Source organism: Salvelinus namaycush, unplaced genomic scaffold, assembly GCF_016432855.1.
Source record: "Salvelinus namaycush isolate Seneca unplaced genomic scaffold, SaNama_1.0 Scaffold3000, whole genome shotgun sequence".
Classification (NCBI taxonomy): domain Eukaryota; kingdom Metazoa; phylum Chordata; class Actinopteri; order Salmoniformes; family Salmonidae; genus Salvelinus; species Salvelinus namaycush.
The window spans coordinates 9,482-29,107 of record NW_024059899.1 but is presented as its reverse complement, the minus strand read 5'-3'; the positions used below and the strand labels follow the sequence as shown (position 1 = coordinate 29,107).

Below are 19,626 nucleotides of genomic sequence, written 5' to 3'. Positions count from 1 at the left end.
CACTGCAAACAACCTACCTGACGGCTCGGAGGCGTCCGCATGGTCCTAAAGCACACCGTTGCCTCGTTTTGTATCACATTCTAATGATAAAACTGGGGGGTTCAAAATGGAATTTCAGAATGTGGGGGGACATGTCCCCAGTAAAGTTGCGCCCCTGGTTAAAACTAACAAAGTGGGTACAGCCTCAGTGCTCACAGTAAACGTACACCAGAATGTTGAAGTTTACGCTCAGCAGACCTGAAATTTGCTCAGTGATGAAAACATAGAGGGAACAGCCTATTCCCTATATACTGTCGTTCACTTACTTTTCAATAACCGGAGTCCTAGGGCCCTGGTCAACAGTAGTACACTACCCATGGGCCCTGGTCAACACTGAGTACACTCACCCCCAATGGCCCTGGTCAACATTAGTACACTACCCCATGGGCCCTGAGTCACAGTAGTACACTACCCCCTGGGCCCTGGCAACAGTAGTACACTACCCCATGGGCCCTGGTCAACAGTAGTACATCTACCCCATGGGCCATGGTCAACAGTAGTACACTACCCCATGGGCCCTGGTCAACAGTAGTACACTACCCCATGGGCCCTGGTCAACAGTAGTACACTACCCCATGGGCCCTGGTCAACAGTGGGTTAAATATAATTAAAGACACCCATTCAGGAAGTGTTTTAAATTTTAAATACAAAATGTTACAACTTTTTAAATAAGTAGCTTCTCCTCTTCCATTTATTGAGAAGTCATTGAATATATATTATTTCAGATTACTTCCTGAACTGACTGACCTCAATTCAAATTGACCCCAAACCTGACCTTTACTATACCCATTTTCCATGGGCAGGAACCATAACTCACACACCCTAGTCAGTTAAACATTTACACAAGGATTCATTTTCATTTCCTTAATCCAACATCACAGAACAGCTGGACATGTCCACATAATGGGCCCTGGGTATTCTACCCTATCATGTTTGGTTAGCTATCAAATTCACTGATGTGTGAAGTACAGTTTGCCTCTGTCTGTGTGTACACATCTAACAGCTCTGTCTGTGTACACATCTAACAGCGCTGTCTGTGTGTACACATCTAACAGCGCTGTCTGTGTGTACACATCTAACAGCGTTGTCTGTGTGTACACATCTAACAGCGCTGTCTGTGTGTACACATCTAACAGCGCTGTCTGTGTGTACACATCTAACAGCGCTGTCTGTGTGTACACATCTAACAGCTCTGTTTGTGTGTACACATCTAACAGCTCTGTCTGTGTGTACACATCTAACACCGCTGGCTGTCTGTGTGTACACATCTAACAGCGCTGTCTGTGTGTACACATCTATCATTAGGCACCAATACAGAGTTAGAAGAAGGTAGGGTGACTGGTGCTGTTCTCTCTAAACCAATTTAAAAAACACCCCTCTTCTAACAAGTCTTTTCCTTCTCACGTAGCAACACAAAACAAACAAACAAAAAACACACAAAACAAACACAGATATTCCTAGTCCTACACACAATTCATTCATATTTTATTATATTCTGCAAAGAAGCACTCTGAAACCCCTCAACTCAGAGCACCCTTTCCCAGCCACGAGCAGAGAGACAGCCCCTTACCTTTTTGGAGTCCTGGAGGAGACGAGGTACTGTGGAGCTAAAGATCAGAGCTGCTACTCCCTCGAGAGACCGTGAGAAAGTGAACCAGGTAGGAAAGAGAGCGAGAACGAGAGCACACACAGAAGGGAGGAGTGAGGAAGGTGTGAGGCAGATGAGGTAACAACGTTATCTTAAGTGGCTGAATAGTGAACACAAGCCTGATGGAAAATAACTACACCCGTTGGTCAATCACTAGTTCCAGTGTAATTGCATCATCACTGTGTGACGACGAATCCCAGTATAACAGGAAACAGTCAATTCCACTCACACCAGGGGCATTTCCCAAATGACAATGAGCCCTGGTCAAATGAAGTGCACTCCTGTACCTAGGGAACATGGTGTCATTTGGGACGCAACCCGGAAGACACTGATTCCCATCAATAGACCAGAGACCTCTGACTTACTAAATGGTTTTAAAGTGAAGAGGTGGAGGGGTGGGAATATGCTGTGTGTGTGTGTGTGTGTGTGTGTGTGTGTGTGTGTGTGTGTGTGTGTGTGTGTGTGTGTGTGTGTGTGTGTGTGTGTGTGTGTGTGTTTGTGTTTTGAGGGGAAATTGTGGCTGTGGTGAATGAATGTGTTTATAGTTCTCGATAAACAGCATTGTGGTTGGAAAATACGTTTGTTAGTGAGAAGACAGAAAACCTAGTAGCCAGCAGAGAGCATTAACCATGCATGAGCAGCCTATTATCACCATGACTCATCTTCAGCTAGACTATTAGAACATAATGCAGACTAGATATTACTTAACTAACATTGGTCCATTGGTGTTTGGAAAAAAGGTCATTAGAACACCTAACACAGGCCAATTTTCAGGTGAATACATTTTAGAAAAGTGTGTGTGCTTATCCATCCACCATTTGTTGTTACCTGAGAATGTATACTGAACAAAAATATAAACGTAACATGCAACAATTTCAACAGTTTTACTGAGTTACAGTAAATCAGTCAATTGAAATAAATGTATTAGGCTCTAATCTATGGATTTCATATGACTGGGCAGGGGCGCAGCCATAGATGGGCCTGGAAGAGCATAGGCCCACCCACTTGGGAGCCAGGCCCAGCCAATCAGACTGATTTGTTTCCCCACAAAAGGGCTTTATTACAGACAGAAATAGTCCTCAGTTTCATCAGCTGTCTGGGTGGCTGGTCTCAGACGATCCCGCAGGTGAAGAACCTGAATGTGGAGGTCCTGGGCTGGCGTGGTTATTCAACATTCTGCCAAATTCTCTAAAACAACGTTGGAGGTGGCTTATGGTAGAGAAATTAACATTAAATTATCTGGCAACAGCTCTGGTGAACATTCCTGCAGTCAGCGTGCCAATTGCATGCGCCCTCAAAACTTGGGACATCTGTGGCATTGCACACTTTTAGAGTGGCCTCCCGCCCACATACACTTGTATCCCTCCTCTGGCTTGGCTACCGCGGGGTACCGTTCAGAGGAATGGCACTTCAAGCCTTTCTCTACCCTTCACCAGGTGGTTACAGACTGAAACAACACAGAGAGGATTCACCATGAGTCCAAAACACTGTATAAGGAGACCGAGTCCGGGATTCTGCACACCCAAGCTGAGGGGACGCGGCACCTGGGCGAGAGACTGCAGAATATCCACTTCTGGAAGTCGGAGCTGCAGCGCCACATCGAGAAGCTGGTGGCCGAGACAGACCTCCTCCTGGGGCAGAAGAGGAGGCTGTTGAAGGCGCTGGACACCACCGAGACCCCGTTCGCCATCGCCACGGATAACCTAACCTGTCGGTCGGTAACGGCGACCGCGTAGAGGAGCTGCTGATGACACAAAAAAAATATTGATTCGTCTTTGCTCTAGTTCACCTAAATACTTGGATCATTACTAAATGTTGCCTAGACGTTATTTCACTAGAAACTAATCTGAAAATAACGTGATGGTTGTGTTTGTGGGCCACAGGAAGTTGAGCTGATCAGGAGCATCCAGACTCTGTTGAAGAGAACGCTGAGTCAGGCTGTCAATCAAATCAAGTGAGTGTCACAATTAAACAATAAGGGTTTTTATTTCTCAAAACATGGATGATACAAATTATGACAAGGAAATAAACCAAAGTGCTTTAAAATATAGCAAGAGCTAAATGACTTGAAAAACGGACTGTCCTATAAAGTATTAACGTAAAAAATAACTAAGCTATAACGTGCAGGAACAGAACGTACATAAACCAAAAATCAACTCACTGATCGGACGTTCCAAGGAGACTATAAGGGGAGTGGCCAGCTCCAAGGCAAGTCTGCTAACCATCAAGTTTTACATTTCTACAATAATGATAACGTTATATACAAGCATTATTTTAACAATAACAGTACACAATATCAATGTATAACTGTACTTCGCTATTTTAAACTCGTCAAAGGGGAAAAATAATTCCCCTGGGGTGAACAGAGGTGGGCATTTCCCAACGCCCTTCCGGAACCGTATTTTAACCCTGGGATTCAGGTCGGACCTCCTTTATCAGAACACCGCGGCATCCATCACTGCTGAGGAATAGACGTAAACAAGACATTACTTTGAACTGTGACTATTTACTTGAGAATGATAATGGTTCAATTATACCAATGACTGTTACCACGTAAACTATGAAGCGTGCACTCAACATAGAAAACAATGATAGCAAATGTCAAACTGTATTTCTGCAATACAGTTACGTATGGTGTTATGTTATGTTAATTACTGATGTCCCCTTTAAGAATGGAGCGCCCTTGGTCATGTGCAGTGTTGTTCAATGTTATTCTGGTACTAACTCGTTTTAGTAAATGTGAAGCTCCAGTTAAATTTCTTGTATTCAGAGTCTTTTTTATTATATAAATAAGTCATAAGAGCTAAGACACTACAATGGCGACGAGGATGATTACCTGCAGTGTGCATCACGAATGCAGATGGAGCTCGTAGGAAGAGAGGAAGATTATGACCCTGTAAGAGGAAGATTATGACCCTGTAAGAGAGGAAGATGTTGACCCTGTAGCACAACAGCTAGCAAGCAGTGACGACGAGGGGAGAGCGAGAACGAGGCGGCAGGTCAAAGACCCGTGGAGCCGGAGGTAAAGAGAATGGCTAGCATCGGGAAAATAGATGTTTGATGACACGCAAGAAAACTGGGCAACTTACATTGAACGACTGGAACAGTACTTAATTGCAAACGACATTGCTGATAACAAGAGAGAACCAGCGTTGAGTTTAATTGGTCCAAAAACGTACAGTTTGCTAAGAGATCTGACTGCCCCTCTGAAGCCCTCAAATAAAACATTCACAGAGATTGTGGAGATATTGCAAAATCACCTAAACCACTCCTCATCGCGGAACGTTTTCGTTTCCACAAGAGAGATCAGAATGAGGGGAGGGTGTTAGTACATTTGTAGCGGAGTTGAAGAAACTGTCTGAACATTGCCAGTTTGGAGAGAACCTAAATGACACATTAAGGGATAGATTTGTTTGTGGACTGAACCATGAACACATTCAAAAACGTGTAAAAACGTTTCCTCACAGAATCAGATCTCACGTTTGCAAAGGCTGTTGAAATTGCTGTGACTATGGAAATCGCGACTAAAGATGCATTTGAGTTGCAAAGTAAAAGAGATACTGACCTATCACAAACTTCCCTGCACAAGTTTTCACGCAGCCGACAGCGCCCACGTGTGGCCGAAAAATGCAACAGGTGTGACGGAGATGGTCACAGAGCAGAGGACTGCCGTTTCAAAGACGAAATTTGTCACAAATGCAGTAGAAGGGGGCACATTCAAAGAGCACGCAGAGCAAAATTCAGTCACAACAGGAAAACTGAGAAAATGAAAGGGTCTGTGAATGCACTAGCAGAGAACAGTGGCAGTGATTCAGATGAACAATGAATTGGTACAATGGAGTTAAACACAGTGACTTCTCCCAGCAGTAGCATAATATGGGTGACACCAGATATCGAAGGCAACCCCCTCAAAATGTAGCTGGACACAGGATCTGCAGTGTCTATAATTTCCACTACTGTCTACAATGAGCACTTCAAGGCTATCAAGCTGAAGAACACAAATGTGTTGCTGAAGACCTACTCAGGAGAGCGATTGAGCCCAATGGGGGCGTTGCAGGTCAGCGTGCGGTATGGGGGGCAAACACAGCAGTTACAGCTGTATGTGGTGCCTGGAACTGGCCCACCATTATTTGGCAGGGAATAGCTTTCAAAAATGAAGCTGAACTGGTGTGACTTGAAAATGCTCCACACGTTCCAGTCCAAAGAGAAAGGCACCGACCAAACACTGGAACACTTGCGGAAGAAATACAACACAGTGATCAGATGGGAACAGTAAAAGGCTTCACAGCAAAACTTGTACTAAGAGATGACGCAACCCCAAAATTCTGCGAAGCCAGATCTGTTCCATACTCCCTGAGACCAAAGGGGGAAGCGGAAATCGATCGCTTGCAGGATACAGGGTCCTGACGAAAGTGGACAGAAGCGAATGGGCCACACCCATAGATCCTATTGTGAAGAAAGACGGGTCTGTTAGAATGTGTGGGGACTTCAAGGTAACTGTGAATTCAATGTTGCATGTGGACCAATACCCCCTGCCACGCCTGGATGACATCTTTGCTGCACTAGCTGGTGGGAAACACTTCAGTAAAATCGATCTGAAACAGGCTTACCTGTAGCTACCGGTTGAAGAGAGCTCCAAACAGTACCTGACAATAAACACACACAAAGGTCTATACAGGTATAACCACCTGGTTTTTGGCATTGCATCGGCCCCAGCCATTTGGCAACGAACTATTGACCAGATTTTGCAAGGAATCCCAGGAACCCAGTGTATCCTGGATGACCTGATCATAACAGGCTAACCTGGAAGAGGTCCTGAGAAGACTGAAAGAGTATGGTGTCTACAGGCAAACTTACAGAAGTGTGAGTTCGTCAAAGACAAGATTGTCTTCTGTGGACATGAAATCGACCGCAATGGATTGCACAAAACACAGGACAAAATCGAGGCAGTGGTACAGGCACCACGACCACAAAATATCACAGAAGTGAGATCTTTCACTGGACTGATCAATTACTACAGAAGATTCCTCCCAAACCTTTCAGCAGTACTCCAGCCTCTAAATCAGCTCCTGGAAAAGAATAGGACATGGCGGTGGACAGAACAGTGTGAAACTGCATTTCTTGAAGCAAAACGGCTCATCACATCTGAACAGGTCCTGATGCATTACGACCCTGAACTGCCAGTGAAGTTGGCTTGTGATGCGTCCCCTTATGGCTGCGGGGCCGTCCTTTCACACACACTGAAAGATGGGTCAGAGAGGCCAGTTGCATTTGCGTCACGAACGTTGAATGATGCAGAGAAAAACTACTCACAAATCGACAAAGAAGCACTGGCGCTAGTGTGGGGCGTCAAGACACTCCACGCATACCTATATGGCAAGCGTTTCACTGGTTACGGATCACCAGCCGTTGCTTTCCATTGTCAGTCCAAAGAAAGGCATTCTGGGAATGCCAGCAGCCAGGTTACAGCGATCCGCCTTGTTCCTTCCAGTCATATGAATGCCAGCAGCCAGGTTACAACGATATGCCTTGTTCCTCCCAGTCATATGAATGCCAGCAGCCAGGTTACAACGATATGCCTTGTTCCTCCCAGTCATATGTATGACAGCAGCCAGGTTACAGCGATACGCCTTGTTCCTCCCAGTCATATGAATGCCAGCAGCCAGGTTACAGCGATACGCCTTGTTCCTCCCAGTCATATGAATGACAGCAGCCAGGTTACAGCGATATGCCTTGTTCCTCCCAGTCATATGTATGACAGCAGCCAGGTTACAGCGATATGCCTTGTTCCTCCCAGTCATATGAATGACAGCAGCCAGGTTACAGCGATATGCCTTGTTCCTCCCAGTCATATGTATGACAGCAGCCAGGTTACAGCGATATGCCTTGTTCCTCCCAGTCATATGTATGTCACTGAGTTTAAGCCGTCGTCCCTCCACACAAATGCAGATGGATTATCCAGACTGCCGTGTACAAGAGAAAGACAAAGGAGTGTGGATGCAGTGGACATTTTCCATACCGCTCAGCTCGAGGCACTACCGGTCACAAGCACAGTTATCAAACAGGGAACAAGGAAAGATGTGACCTTGTCAAAAGTGTTCACCTACACCATGTCAGGATGGCCAGCTACAGGCAGAGAGGAGCTGACTCCGTATTTCCAGCGGAGAAACGTAATTACAACGTACCAAGGATGTTTGATGTGGGGAATGAGAGTCATGATACCCCAGAAATGCCAACATCAGGTTTTGCAGCAACTACAAGAAGGTCATGTTGGAATTTGAAATTGTCAATTTCTTGTATTCAGAGTCTTTCTTATTATATAAATAAGTAATAAGAGCTAAGACACTACATATGGGATATAAGAAACAAAAGCTGTGTGAATTTGAAATTGTCAATTTCTTATTGTCAATTTCTTATTGTCAATTGTCAATTTCTTAAGAGTCTTTCTTATTATATAAGTAATAAGAGCTAAGACACTACATATGGGATATAAGAAACAAAAGCTGTGTGTCGCGTCGTCATTTATATTATGTGTATCGTTATGTGTATAGTGCAAAGTGAGTGATAACGTGCATAAAATGAAAAGGATATTTGTTATGGCCTGTACACTACGGCGTGGCTCGCTTGTGGGCATGCTGGCAGCAGCAGTTCGGTTGTGCAACAATAATTCAACACAGTAAGTTTGTATGACGATCTGGTTATTAAATGGGTAAATAGTTTACAGGAAGTTAAATAGTAGTGTGCTCTAAACCGCTCTGGTGACAAACGTTGTTGCCCTGTTTCCAATCGTCCACATTGCTGCTGGGAGAACCTATTCAAGTAAGTAAATACACTTTGGGGAAAAGACTATACCCGTGTTCGAATACCCATAACACACTGTACACTACATACTTAATGAGTGTATATACTTTTAGTTTATTTTAGGAAACTGTAAACGAACGGTATCCTTCCAATTCGGAAGTTGATCCTTCCAATTCGGAGGCTGTTACTATGCAACTTCTTGCTAGCTTGTTAGTAAAAACAAATAAGACCTCTTACAACTTCATTAACAATGTCCATTAAGAACGCTCAACGACTAACTGAATTAAATATCACCAGTTACCTAACTTCATAATGGCTATCATGATGTAATTGTAAAACAAACTCCAAATGCATTTGTAGGTAGCTAGCTAACAGCCATGGAAGAGAGTGAAAGGATAGCTGCTCCAACTGTCAAAGAAGGTAGAGTAGGCTATTCTGGTTGGGCAGGTACTGTTGTGTAGTTCCACTCCATAGTAAGAAGTGAGGACGGAGATAATAGTAACATAATATTCAGTGCGGTCTAATTTTAGTATAATGAAGTCTGTTTTCTGTCCTCAGATACAGAGCTGTGAAACCCTGTCTGCAGATGAAGAGCAATGGTTCCCAGTCCTGTTCCTGGGGTGCACATTTTTATTTTTGCCTTAGCTGATTCAAATGATCAAGTCATCATCAAGCTTCAAGTGGTATTTATGTATTCATTTGCGACGCTATCCTTGATATGATCCTGCTGTTGTCACATGCTACACATGCATCTATCCAATGCTATCATGTTTGTTTTAAGATATATTATACTTTAGTAATCCACAATAACCTGGTGACGTAAAAGTCTAATGACATTATCTTCCATATTCCTACAGATGCCTTGCAACTTGAGATTTCTTCAAAACGATTGCCTACAGTCACTGTGTAGGGCACTGCACAGTTGGGTGACCAGGGCCACCTGGTCTCGTGGGGGATTTCAAGCATCTGTGAAGGCTACCTGTGTCCTGCATAACTTCATGATGATGAACAGGAGGGGACCTGCAGCTCTCCACCATGTGCCAGAGGAGAGAGACCACTGAAGCAAGAAGAGAGAGAGAGAGAGAGAAACTTAAGCACAGAGGAAGAGAGCGAGTGTGATAGAGAGAGGAAGAGAGCGAGTGTGATAGAGAGAGGAAGAGAGAGAGTGTGATCGAGAGAGGAAGAGACACAGACTTTCACTATTTGCACATATGACATTTGAAATGTCTTTATTGTTTTGGAGTGTAATATATACCCTTCATTTTTATTGTTTACTTCACTTTTGTTTATTATCTACTTCACTTGCTTTGGCAATGTTAACATGTGTTTCCCATGCCAATAAAGCCCCTTGAATTGAAATTGAATTTATAGAGGGGGCGGGCTAAGCTGTTAGGGAGGTGTCAGGTAGATAAGGTAATGAGTTCTGGCTGCATGAGAGACTGCGAGCAATATCATCCGAAAATCTCCTAGGAAATGAGGTGGTATGTTTTGTCTTACAGCAACTTTATACTCGGCTATTATGTTGGGTTGTTTCTCACTGTCTCACTGTCAATCGTGACTGAATAGTCACTTCAGATAACCTGCCAGCAGGATACCACCCTGCATACCACTGCTGGCTGGCTTCTGAAGCTAAGCAGGGTTGGTCCTGGTCAGCCCCTGGATGGGAGACCAAATGCTGCTGGAAGTGGTGTTGGAGGGCCAGTAGGAGGCACTCTTTCCTCTGGTCTAAAAAATATCCCAATGCCCCAGGGCAGTGGGATATTGTCTAGGGTGGTGTCTTTCGGAAGGGATGTTAAATGGGTGACTCTCTGAGGTCATTAAAGATCCCATGGGACTCATTGTAAGAGTAGGGATGTTAACACCTGGTGTCCTGGCTAAATTCCCAATCTGGCCCTCAAACCATCACGGTCACCTAATAATCCCCAGTTTACAATTGGCTCTTTCATCCCCCTCCTCTCCCCTGTAACTATTCACCAGGTTGTTGCTGTAAATGAGAATGTGTTCTCAGTCAACTTACCTGGTAAAATAACAGATAAATATAAAGTGATGATGAGCAACACAAGCCTGAAAACATGTCTGTAGGTAACCATCCTGCCCCTGTTCCGCCCTCCTGGAAGCCTCTTCCCAACAGCTGAAGGTCCCAATCACATTTTGTGTCTCTTAACCTCTACTTTACACACACATTGTTGTGGTCACCCTCCCTTTACATTTCTCACTGTCAATCGTGAATGATAATTCTTCAAGTTTTACCAGTGAAATGTCCATGCAGCATCTGCGTACCAACCATGTGTTCTCCATCAGTTTAACAGGGATCTGTATTTAGATCTTGTTGAGTTGTACAGTGTTGATTTGAATGATGTACAGTGAGCACATTTTAAAGAAGATGGTTTTAACAAACTGTAGCATACCTGTGTTTAGTTTCTATTAAAGCACATATTTGTCCTAGTGGTGTGCACTGTTGACTTCTGGCCGCATGAGAGAACTGCCAGAAATATCATCCGAAAATCTCCTAGGAAATGAGGTGGTATGTTTTGTCTTACAGCAACTTTATACACGGCTATTATGTTGGGTTGTGTTATGTAGAATGCTGACATGATGTAATCTTGCAGACATTCAGCTTTGATCTCAACAAGATCTCACAGTTTTACCAATTTGACTTCCGCTTCTGACGTTTGTCTACGTTTCTCCAAAAGTCAAATTTCTAAGTTGCTCCAAACGAGCCACGGCCTGTACACCCCGCTACCATCTAGAAGACGGAGACGGTACAGGTGCATCGAAGCTGGGACTGAGAGACTTTATAAACATCTTCTATCCTCAAGGCCATCAGACTGTTAAACAGTCACCACTGCACCCAGTTACCTGCCCTGCCCTGAACCTTAGAGACTGCTGCCCTGTGTACATGGACTCACTGAACACTGGACACTTTTACATGTTTACATACTGTTTGACCCATACTGAGTGTACAAAACATTAAGAACACCTGCTCTTTCCATGACAGACTGACCAGGTGAATCCAGGTGAAAGCCATGATCCCTTATTGATGTTACCTGTTGAAACCAATTTAAGCAGTGTAGATGAAGATGAAAAAAGATTAGACATGGATTGTGTGTGTGTGTCATTCAGAGGGTGGATGGGCGTGACAAAAGTCCTAAGTGCCTTTGAACAGGGTATGGTAGTAGGTGCCAGGCGCACCGGTTTGAGTGTGCCAAGAACTGCTGGATTTTTCACACTCAATAGTTTCCTGTGTGTATCAATAATGATAATTAAATCCATTTTAATCCCACTTTGTAACACAACAAAATGTGGAAAAAGTCAAGGGGTGTGAATACTTCCTGAAGACAGTGTATATCCTGGACTCTGACATTGCTGTGAATACTTCCTGAAGACAGTGTATATCCTGGACTCTGACATTGCTGTGAATACTTCCTGAAGACAGTGTATATCCTGGACTCTGACATTGCTGTGAATACTTCCTGAAGACAGTATATATCCTGGACTCTGACATTGCTCATTCTGATATTTCTTAATTTCTTTCTTTCAACCTTGTGGTTTATGTGTGTATTGTTTTGTATTACTAGGTATTACTGCACTGTTGGAGCTAGAAACACAAGCATTAGGTATTACTGCACTGTTGGAGCTAGAAACACAAGCATTAGGTATTACTGCACTGTTGGAGCTAGAAGCACAAGCATTAGGTATTACTGCACTGTTGGAGCTAGAAACACAAGCATTAGGTATTACTGCACCGTTGGAGCTAGAAACACAAGCATGAGGTATTACTGCACTGTTGGAGCTAGAAACACAAGCATTAGGTATTACTGCACTGTTGGAGCTAGAAACACAAGCATTAGGTATTACTGCACTGTTGGAGCTAGAAACACAAGCATTAGGCATTACTGCACTGTTGGAGCTAGAAACACAAGCATTAGGTATTACTGCACTGTTGGAGCTAGAAACACAAGCATTAGGTATTACTGCACTGTTGGAGCTAGAAACACAAGCATTAGGTATTACTGCACTGTTGGAGCTAGAAACACAAGCATTAGGTATTACTGCACTGTTGGAGCTAGAAACACAAGCATTAGGTATTACTGCACTGTTGGAGCTAGAAACACAAGCATTAGGTATTACTGCACTGTTGGAGCTAGAAACACAAGCATAAGATAGTACTGCACTGTTGGAGCTAGAAACACAAGCATTAGGTATTACTGCACTGTTGGAGCTAGAAACACAAGCATTAGGCATTACTGCACTGTTGGAGCTAGAAACACAAGCATTAGGTATTACTGCACTGTTGGAGCTAGAAACACAAGCATTAGGTATTACTGCACTGTTGGAGCTAGAAACACAAGCATTAGGTATTACTGCACTGTTGGATCTAGAAACACAAGCATTAGGTATTACTGCACTGTTGGAGCTAGAAACACAAGCATTAGATATTACTGCACTGTTGGAGCTAGAAACACAAGCATTAGGTATTACTGCACTGTTGGAGCTAGAAACACAAGCATTAGATATTACTGCACTGTTGGAGCTAGAAACACAAGCATTAGGTATTACTGCACTGTTGGAGCTAGAAACACAAGCATTAGATATTACTGCACTGTTGGAGCTAGAAACACAAGCATTAGGTATTACTGCACTGTTGGAGCTAGAAACACAAGCATTAGGTATTACTGCACTGTTGGAGCTAGAAACACAAGCATTAGGTATTACTGCACTGTTGGAGCTAGAAACACAAGCATTAGGTATTACTGCACTGTTGGAGCTAGAAACACAAGCATTAGGTATTACTGCACTGTTGGAGCTAGAAACACAAGCATTAGGTATTACTGCACTGTTGGAGCTAGAAACACAAGCATTAGGTATTACTGCACTGTTGGAGCTAGAAACACAAGCATTAGGTATTACTGCACTGTTGGAGCTAGAAACACAAGCATTAGGTATTACTGCACTGTTGGAGCTAGAAACACAAGCATTTCGCTGCACCTGCGGTGTTATCTGAACATCTATATTGATTTGACTGTGAGACGACGCCCAGTATGCCAGGGAACAGGGACCTCAGACCAGAGACCTCTGACTCACTAAGCTTTAGTGACTAAAGGGTTAAAGTGCCCAGTATACCAGGGAACAGGGACCTCAGACCAGAGACCTCTGACTCACTAAGCTTTAGTGACTAAAGGGTTAAAGTGCCCAGTATGCCAGGGAACAGGGACCTCAGACCAGAGACCTCTGACTCACTAAGCTGTAGTGACTAAAGGGTTAAAGTGCCCAGTATGCCAGGGAACAGGGACCTCAGACCAGAGACCTCTGACTCACTAAGCTTTAGTGACTAAAGGGTTAAAGTGCCCAGTATGCCAGGGAACAGGGACCTCAGACCAGAGACCTCTGACTCACTAAGCTTTAGTGACTAAAGGGTTAAAGTGCCCAGTATGCCAGGGAACAGGGACCTCAGACCAGAGACCTCTGACTCACTAAGCTGTAGTGACTAAAGGGTTAAAGTGCCCAGTATGCCAGGGAACAGGGACCTCAGACCAGAGACCTCTGACTCACTAAGCTTTAGTGACTAAAGGGTTAAAGTGCCCAGTATACCAGGGAACAGGGACCTCAGACCAGAGACCTCTGACTCACTAAGCTTTAGTGACTAAAGGGTTAAAGTGCCCAGTATACCAGGGAACAGGGACCTCAGACCAGAGACCTCTGACTCACTAAGCTGTAGTGACTAAAGGGTTAAAGTGCAGACAGATTAGTGAAGAGGGGGTGGTGTGTGTGTGTATGTGGTGTGTGAGTGTAGTGTGTGTGAGTGTGGTGTGTGTGAGTGTGGTGTGTGAGTGTGAGTGTGAGTGTGAGTGTGAGTGTGAGTGTGTGTGTGTGTGTGTGTGTGTGTGTGTGTGTGTGTGTGTGTGTGTGTGTGTGTGTGTGTGTGAGTGTGGTGTGTGTGTGTGTGTGTGGTGTGTGTGTGTGTGAGTGTGGTGTGTGTGTGTGTGTGTGTTTCTGAAATAATACAATAACCATTATCATCTCAAAAGTCTCAGTTATTATTGAGATTATTAAAATCCTTGTTAATTCATCAATCAAAAAAGCAAACAACCAATCAACAAACTTGACTGTTTTTCACTGGACAGAACAATACGTTCTGTTTAAATCCATTTAATTAAAACACGTCGTTACAATCAGTAGCACAGCCACAAAGTCATCCAATATAACCACACTGCTAACCCTAATGCCTCACCTTAAATTAAGACCAAAAAACACATTTTTGGTTTCATGAATTTTTACGCTATAGTACATTTTTACTTTGCAGCCGGCACATATGGTGAAGAATACCCTGTCACACATTCCCATTGACAGTAGAGGAAGCTGCCCTGCTGTAGTCATTTCAGAGAGACAGTAGAGGAAGCTGCCCTGCTGTAGTCATTTCAGAGAGACAGTAGAGGAAGCTGCCCAACAGTCATTTCAGAGAGACAGTAGAGGAAGCTGCCCAACAGTCATTTCAGAGAGACAGTAGAGGAAGCTTCACTGCTGTAGTCATTTCAGAGAGACAGTAGAGGAAGCTGCCCTGCTGTAGTCATTTCAGAGAGACAGTAGAGGAAGCTGCCCTGCTGTAGTCATTTCAGAGAGACAGTAGAGGAAGCTTCCCTGCTGTAGTCATTTCAGAGAGACAGTAGAGGAAGCTGCCCTGTTGTGGTCATTTCAGAGAGACAGTAGAGGAAGCTTCCCTGCTGTAGTCATTTCAGAGAGACAGTAGAGGAAGCTTTCCTGCTGCAGTCATTTCAGAGAGACAGTAGAGGAAGCTTTCCTGCTGCAGTCATTTCAGAGAGACAGTAGAGGAAGCTGCCCTGCTGTAGTCATTTCAGAGAGACAGTAGAGGAAGCTTCCCTGCTGTAGTCATTTCAGAGAGACAGTAGAGGAAGCTTTCCTGCTGTAGTCATTTCAGAGAGACAGTAGAGGAAGCTTCCCTGCTGTAGTCATTTCAGAGAGACAGTAGAGGAAGCTTCCCTGCTGTAGTCATTTCAGAGAGACAGTAGAGGAAGCTGCCCTGTTGTGGTCATTTCAGAGAGACAGTAGAGGAAGCTTTCCTGCTGCAGTCATTTCAGAGAGACAGTAGACTATTGTATTTCTGATGTGGATTACGCACTGAACTGTCAGTGGGCTGTGGCTAGGTCTGTTCGTATATACAGTAGATGATCACTTTGTGGCAGGTGGATCACTTTGTGGCAGGTGTCTCATCTTGGTCTGTTCACATGTGTTTGTGGATGTGGATCACTGTCTTGCAGTTGGGGCAGCGGTGTTCTATGTCCTTACAGGAGTCAACACAGAACGGAATCAAACAGCATGGCCAGCACCTAGAGCGAGACAGAGACAGAGAGAGATGAAGATTCAGTGTGTGTGTATTCCTGTAACCTGTGTGTGTATTCCTGTAAACTGTGTGTGTGTTCATGTAATCTGTGTGTGTGTATTCCTGTAACCTGTGTGTGTGTTCCTGTAACCTGTGTGTGTGTATTCCTGTAACCTGTTTGTGTGTATTCCTGTAACCTGTTTGTGTATTCCTGTAACCTGTTTGTGTGTTCCTGTAACCTGTGTGTGTGTGTTCATGTAACCTGTGTGTGTGTGTGTGTTCCTGTAACCTGTGTGTGTGTATTCCTGTAACCTGTGTGTGTGTATTCCTGTAACCTGTGTGTGTGTATTCCTGTAACCTGTGTGTGTGTATTCCTGTAACCTGTGTGTGTGTATTCCTGTAACCTGTGTGTGTGTATTCCTGTAACCTGTGTGTGTGTATTCCTGTAACCTGTGTGTGTATTCCTGTAACCTGTGTGTGTATTCCTGTAACCTGTGAGTGTGTATTCCTGTAACCTGTGTGTGTGTATTCCTGGATCGGATCCCAGTAGGCGACCCAAAACAACGGTGCCGCAGAAGTTTCAGACGGGCACACTGCTCACCGCTCCCAAGTATACTACTCGCCAATGTCCAGTCTCTTGACAACAAGGTAGATGAAATTCGAGCAAGGGTTCCCTTCCAGAGAGACATCAGAGACTGTAACGTTCTTTGTTTCACAGAAACATGGCTCACTCGGGATACGTTATCAGAGTCGGTACAGCCACCTGGTGGTTCAAACAGGTGCAGTTAATACAGGTAATGAGTGGAGAACAGGAGGGCTTCTTAAAGAAAAACGAACAGGTCTGTGAGAGCCGGAATTCTTACTGGTTGGTAGGTGATCAAATACTTATGTCATGCAATAAAATGCAAATGAATTACTTAAAAATCATTCAATGTGATTTTCTGGATTTTTGTTTTAGATTCCGTCTCTCACAGTCGAAGTGTACCTATGATAAAAAATTACAGACCTCTACATGCTTTGTAAGTAGGAAACACTGCCGATTTTGCAGGTTCTCCCCCCACTGTATATACTGTACTCTATACCATCTACTGCATCTTGCCTATGCCGTTCGGCCATCGCTCATCCATATATTTATATGTACATACTCTTATTCATTCCTTTACATTTGTGTGTATAAGGTAGTTGTTGTGAAATTGTTAGATTACTTGTTAGATATTACTGCACGGTCAGAACTAGAAGCACAAGCATTTCACTACACTCGCCTTAACATCTGCTAACCATGTGTATGTGACAAATAACATTTGATTTGATTTAACTAGGCAAGTCAGTTAAGAAAAAAAATCTTATTTACAATGACGGCCTAGGAACAGTGGGTTAACTGCCCTGTTCAGAACGACAGATTTTTACCTTGTCAGCTCGGGGATTCGATCTAGCAACCTTTCGGTTACTAGTCCAACGCTCTAACCACTAGGTTACCTGCCACCCCTATGTACAGGCATATATATGTGTGTGCATAACTCACATGAAGCAGCAGAGGGCTCCACAGATGACCCAGGTGAGCAGTCCAGTGGGGTGTGTGGTCTCTGTCAAAACCTGGACCTGACAGTGGGGACACGTCATCTGGCCGGGTACATCTCTAGGCAGCGGCTGCTGCATCACCACCACCTGGGTTACTGCAGAGGGAGGAGAATACTGGTTAGAACAGGATAGAACTGGTCAGAACAGGATAGAACTGGTCAGAACAGGATAGAACTAGTCAGAACCGGATAGAACTAGTCAGAACCGGAGAGAAGCTCTTTGGATGGAGTTATCCCAGAACTAGAATGAGATTATATTTCTATGGGAGGTCACCATTTTAATGGTGGATTGAATTTGATTTACAGTTAACTGTTTCTGTTGTTTGATCTCTGTCACACCTCCTCAGAGATGCGGGGTAGAGGATGAGGAACTAGCACCCCGACGACCTCATTTCATGTCAGAGGGGTTGCTAAGGCCAGTTTGCTAAGGCCAGGTGTTGCTTATGTCAGAATGTCCTGCCAATAACAACTGTTCTCTGGTTCTCCACATGGGGAACTGTGAATAACAAAATGAGGAACCGATTTAGTTAGTTCTGGTGCATCAGTTACGGGTTTACTTCAGTGTGGGTGTCTGTGTGTGTGGGTCTGTGTGTGTTAGGGAACTGTGTGTGTGTGCGCGCGGGTGTGGGTCTGTGTTTGTGTGTGTTTGTGTGGGTGGGTCTGTGTCTGTGTGCGTGTGCGTGTGTGTGTGTGTGAGGGTTGGTGTGTGCGTGTGTGTGTGTGGGTCTGCGTGTGTGTGTGTGTGTGTGTGTGTGGGTCTGCGTGTGTGTGTGTGTGTGTGTGTGTGTGTGTGTGTGTGTGTGTGTGTGTGTGTGTGTGTGTGTGTGTGTGTGTGTGTGAGGGTTGGTGTGTGCGTGACTCACCACCAGGGGTGATTGTAGGTTGTGTCTGGGGAGGTTGTTGGTTCATGTCTGGTTGGAGAACTGATAAGAGATAAATGTCAATGAATAAATCCACCAATAAATATCTCTTTAGCTGCCGGGGGCTGGTGGAGTGCTGCTGTCGGGAGGAGTTGTAAAAATAAAAAATAAAGCTCAGGTGAGACCATTCTAGCCAATGAGAGGGTAGATACACGTGTGAACAACAGACACAACGGTTTATACTAGTTACCACAAACACAGAGTCAAAATTAGCTATATCGTAAAAAATGCATGAAAACTAAAAGCTTCTTTGGTATTATTTTAAGGTTAGGGTTAGATATAAGGTTAGCAGCGTGGTTAGGGTTCGGTTTAAAATCACATTTTAAGAAGATACATTTTTAAGTGGGGTTTAGGACTTTGTGGTTGTAGTAACTAGTGGTGACCAGGCACAATTCTGATATAAAGTGTTTTTTCTCAAAGTTGTCGGGATGTCACATGTCCTACTTATATCAGTACTCTTGTAACAACCTAATCATTACTAAACGTATATTCCATCAAATAAGCCAAATGTTGCAAGTAAGTCAGGGCAGCTTTTGGTAACCAAACTGAACACTTTCTCATTGACCTCCATACAAAAACATCCTCACCTCTGAAATAAGGTAGGGACGAGTTGTGTGTTTTCTCTAAACAAAATTAAAAGACACCCCTCTTCTAACAAGTATTTATCCTTATCCACTCTGACCCCCTCACACCTTACCCCAGCTCAGAACACCCTTTCCCAGCAAGGAGCAGAGCGACAGCCCCTTACCTGTCTGGAGTCCTGGAGGAGACGAGGTACTGTGGAGCTAAAGATAAGATCTGAAACTCCCTCAAGAGACAATGAAACTGAAGCAGAGACAGACAGAGAGAGTGTGTGTGTGTGTGTGTGTGTGTGTGTGTGTGTGTGTGTGTGTGTGTGTGCGTGCGTGCGTGTGTGTGTGTGTGTGTGCGTGTGTGTGTGTGCGTGCGTGTGTGTGTGTGTTCGTGTGTCTGTATGGTGTGTGTGTGTGTGTGTGCGTGCGCGTGTGTGTGTTCGTGTGTCTGTATGGTGTGTGTGTGTGCGGGATTTAGACATAGTGGTTATGCTGTTAGTTGTCTATAAACAAATTGTTGGGGTTGGAAAATTTGGTTTTTGGTGAGCAGACAGAGCATCAAACATGAAACAGTATCATCATGATGAGTAATCTTCAGTTAGACTATTAGAACATAATGCAGATTAGATATTACTTTACTAACATTGGTCCATTGGTGTTTGGAAAAAGGTAGTTAACACACCTAACACAGGCCTTTTTTCAGATGAATACATTTTAGAAAGAAATATTA

At 44.0% G+C, this 19,626-nt stretch overlaps 1 protein-coding gene and 1 long non-coding RNA gene across 10 annotated transcripts; one reads left to right on the top strand and one right to left on the bottom strand.

Moving 5' to 3' along the window:
* Positions 1-2,871: 2,871 nt before the first annotated feature.
* LOC120039806 lies at positions 2,872-4,979 on the bottom strand. Of its 3 annotated transcripts, XR_005475511.1 has the most exons (4): positions 4,777-4,979; positions 4,524-4,581; positions 3,849-4,148; positions 2,872-3,600 (listed from the first exon to the last, which is right to left on the bottom strand). It is a non-coding gene; the product is annotated as an uncharacterized LOC120039806 (long non-coding RNA). The 3 variants fall into 3 exon arrangements; XR_005475512.1 differs by lacking the exon at positions 2,872-3,600 and having other exon boundaries at positions 3,661-4,148; positions 4,524-4,603; XR_005475510.1 differs by lacking the exon at positions 2,872-3,600 and having other exon boundaries at positions 3,661-4,148.
* Positions 4,146-9,629, top strand: LOC120039805. 7 transcript variants are annotated; one of them, XR_005475508.1, is made up of 3 exons: positions 4,146-4,709; positions 9,047-9,108; positions 9,346-9,629. XR_005475508.1 is itself a non-coding variant. In XM_038985179.1 (3 exons), exons 1-2 carry the CDS (start codon positions 6,847-6,849, stop codon positions 9,058-9,060), a joined length of 1,119 nt encoding a protein of 372 aa, XP_038841107.1. In that variant the 5' UTR covers positions 5,754-6,846; the 3' UTR covers positions 9,061-9,108; positions 9,346-9,629. The 7 variants fall into 7 exon arrangements, 1 of the variants encoding a protein (XP_038841107.1); XR_005475506.1 differs by having other exon boundaries at positions 4,151-5,744; positions 9,047-9,171; XR_005475505.1 differs by having other exon boundaries at positions 4,375-4,709; positions 9,047-9,171.
* Positions 9,630-19,626: the final 9,997 nt, after the last annotated feature.